This window comes from Limulus polyphemus, unplaced genomic scaffold (genome assembly GCF_000517525.1).
Source record: "Limulus polyphemus unplaced genomic scaffold, Limulus_polyphemus-2.1.2 Scaffold6055, whole genome shotgun sequence".
NCBI classification, from domain to species: domain Eukaryota; kingdom Metazoa; phylum Arthropoda; class Merostomata; order Xiphosura; family Limulidae; genus Limulus; species Limulus polyphemus.
The window spans coordinates 2,345-4,932 of NW_013671665.1; the positions used below are offsets into that span (position 1 = coordinate 2,345).

The 2,588-nt window shown below is 41.8% G+C and overlaps 1 protein-coding gene across 1 annotated transcript; it reads left to right on the plus strand.

The window, feature by feature from the left end:
• The first annotated feature begins 395 nt into the window (after positions 1–395).
• LOC111089376 (protein glass-like) lies at positions 396–1,820 on the plus strand. The gene has a single exon (XM_022401763.1). The coding sequence runs from the start codon at positions 765–767 to the stop codon at positions 1,812–1,814; it is 1,050 nt and encodes a 349-aa protein (XP_022257471.1). The 5' UTR covers positions 396–764; the 3' UTR covers positions 1,815–1,820.
• The last annotated feature ends 768 nt before the right edge of the window (positions 1,821–2,588 follow it).

Genomic DNA, 2,588 nt, shown 5'->3' on the forward strand with positions numbered 1-2,588 from the left:
TGCACGTTTTTGTTTATTTTCAAGTAAATCCATGCGGCCTGTCCCGAGAGTACCCAAATCCACCCTTGATCCCCCATCTGGTGTCTCCAATATGGAAATTTCCAAAATTGGAACGTAGGTGTAAATTTGAGCGTTTCTTCAAAGGTGCATGCCAATTTTCGCGTAAGTTCGTGAATCAAGTCCCGAGAGTCCCCCCAGAACACTTTCAATTAAAAGAATTCAATGAAACTTGAAAGCCACCCCCCCAGAAAAATCTTTATATTTTTAGGGCCACCCCTATTCTCAAATTTTGCCATCGTTTATATTCTGATGACGTCAAGGTCACGTATCAATGTCAAGTTATTTTATGGTAAGATTTTCAAAATCAAGCAATTGGATACATTCGTGGGTGTAACTCAGGTTTTATTGTTCTTTCATGTACAGAATTGTGATGTTTATATATTTGATTCTCTTATAGGGATTATTCGACTGTCATTAAAGAGAAAGGAAATTACGGAAATGATGTGGCGGACGTTCTTTTGTCTTTAAGGAATGCTGTTGTATATCCGGACGCTGGACTTGAAGTTGTATATCCGGACGCTGGATTTGAAGCATCACCTCCCATAGCATCGTCCTCCTCGACTGTATACCTACCAAACGGCGATCGGTTGTCACCATTATCACCAGTGTCACACTCTCACTATGGCCACGTGGAGATTAACTTTGGAGGAGTCAACCCCCCTCATAGTGTTAACTCCCCCAACAATGCTTACACTCAGCTTCAGATGATTAGCAATAACCCCCTCGGCTCCGAAAGCAACATATGTTATGGAGCAGACACCCCCCTTTCCCCACCTATGGGTACTAGTGGCTGTAACGGTGTTTCACAGCCTGCTCCCCCACAGGGAGGGGCAATGTTTCCTGCTTCAATGAGTGTCAATTTATCAATGAATATGACTATGGGGCTTCCAGGATACGGCGATCAGCAGTTTCACGCGAGTCCCATTGGACCAGGTCAGTCTCAAGTCCAATGGAGTGATTCTGGAGCGACACCTGGTCACTATGGATCTACTCACATTCAGACGGGTTATTCGCAGCCAATCCAATTGGGTTACGCATCTCCGTCTCCCGTGTATAACCCACAACTTACAGCAGGGACATACACAATCACAGCCGAATTACGGCCGGGTGATAACGTAACCCTTCCGCCATTGGAAAAAGGATTCCCAACCAATATTTCTCCACTCAAACCCACGAATGATTACTTCACACCACCAAAACACGCCGAGTGCACCTATCAACATCCCCTGGTCGCGGCGAAGCCTAAAACACGAATCATGCCTGTTACTCAACGCTCCACCCAGTTAATCTCCCAGACAGGAATCACGGAAGATATATCGTCGTGCACTAAGCCTAACTTGTGTCGAATCTGTGGCAGAACTTATGCACGGCCGAGCACTTTGAAAACGCACATGCGCACACATTCTGGGGAGCGTCCTTACCAGTGTAATATGTGTAACAAGTCTTTCTCCCAGGCAGCTAACCTAACGGCACACATCCGCACCCACAGTGGTGAAAAACCCTTCCGATGCTTGATCTGCGAGCGAAAGTTTTCCCAAAGTTCCTCAGTCACCACGCACATGCGCACACATTCCGGTGAAAGGCCGTACAAGTGTTGCATGTGCAAGAAAGCGTTTTCTGACAGTTCAACCCTAACAAAACACCTTCGAATTCACAGTGGGGAAAAGCCGTATCAGTGTAAACTGTGTCTTCTACGATTCTCTCAGTCCGGAAACCTTAATCGACACATGCGGATTCACGCTGGTTCAAGTTAGGCCTAAAAATTCCACGTTTCTCTCAAACATTTGGAACTATATTTCGTCTGCCATTTCTATGAGTGTAAATAGTCCTGTATATAAACAATCTGAATGAACACTGGGATGAGGGATAGTGAAAAACAAACAAATTCGCATATATTTCACGTGTGGGCATTACTGAAATGAATATATATATATATATATAAAGAAACATATAAATGTATAATATATATACATACAGATAAGAATTTTCTAATATATGATGCCAAGCTACAAGAATACTGCTCTCTTTGTAGTCAGTGAAAATACACTTCAAAATTATGTACTATTTTTTGAGGCGTCATTGCACAATAATTTATTACTTTCAATCACGAAAACTCTTTGGAAAGGATGAATTTTCTATGTTCAGGAAAGAAGTGTTTAAATTAAAAAAAAAGAAAGGCAAAACGACACTTTTGGAACAAACTAACGACTTGTACAGGGAACTTGTTTCGACACTTTCATGAGTTCCTTCATGTTTAAATCTGTCTGCTACTAAATGTTTATGTATATGCTTTAAAAAAAATTTAACAATTTTAGTAATTTTCCCAAATCCTTTTTTTCGTATTTCTTTCTTCTGTTTATGACAAAAAAAAGTATTAAAAACCTCTCGCTTCAGGACCATCTCAGTTTCGTGAGATTTTGTGTATCTATTTTGTTTCTAATTTCGCGCAAAGCTACACGAGGGCTATCTGCGCTAGCAGTCCCTAATTTAGCAGTGTAAGACTAGAGGGACGGCAGCTAGTCATCACC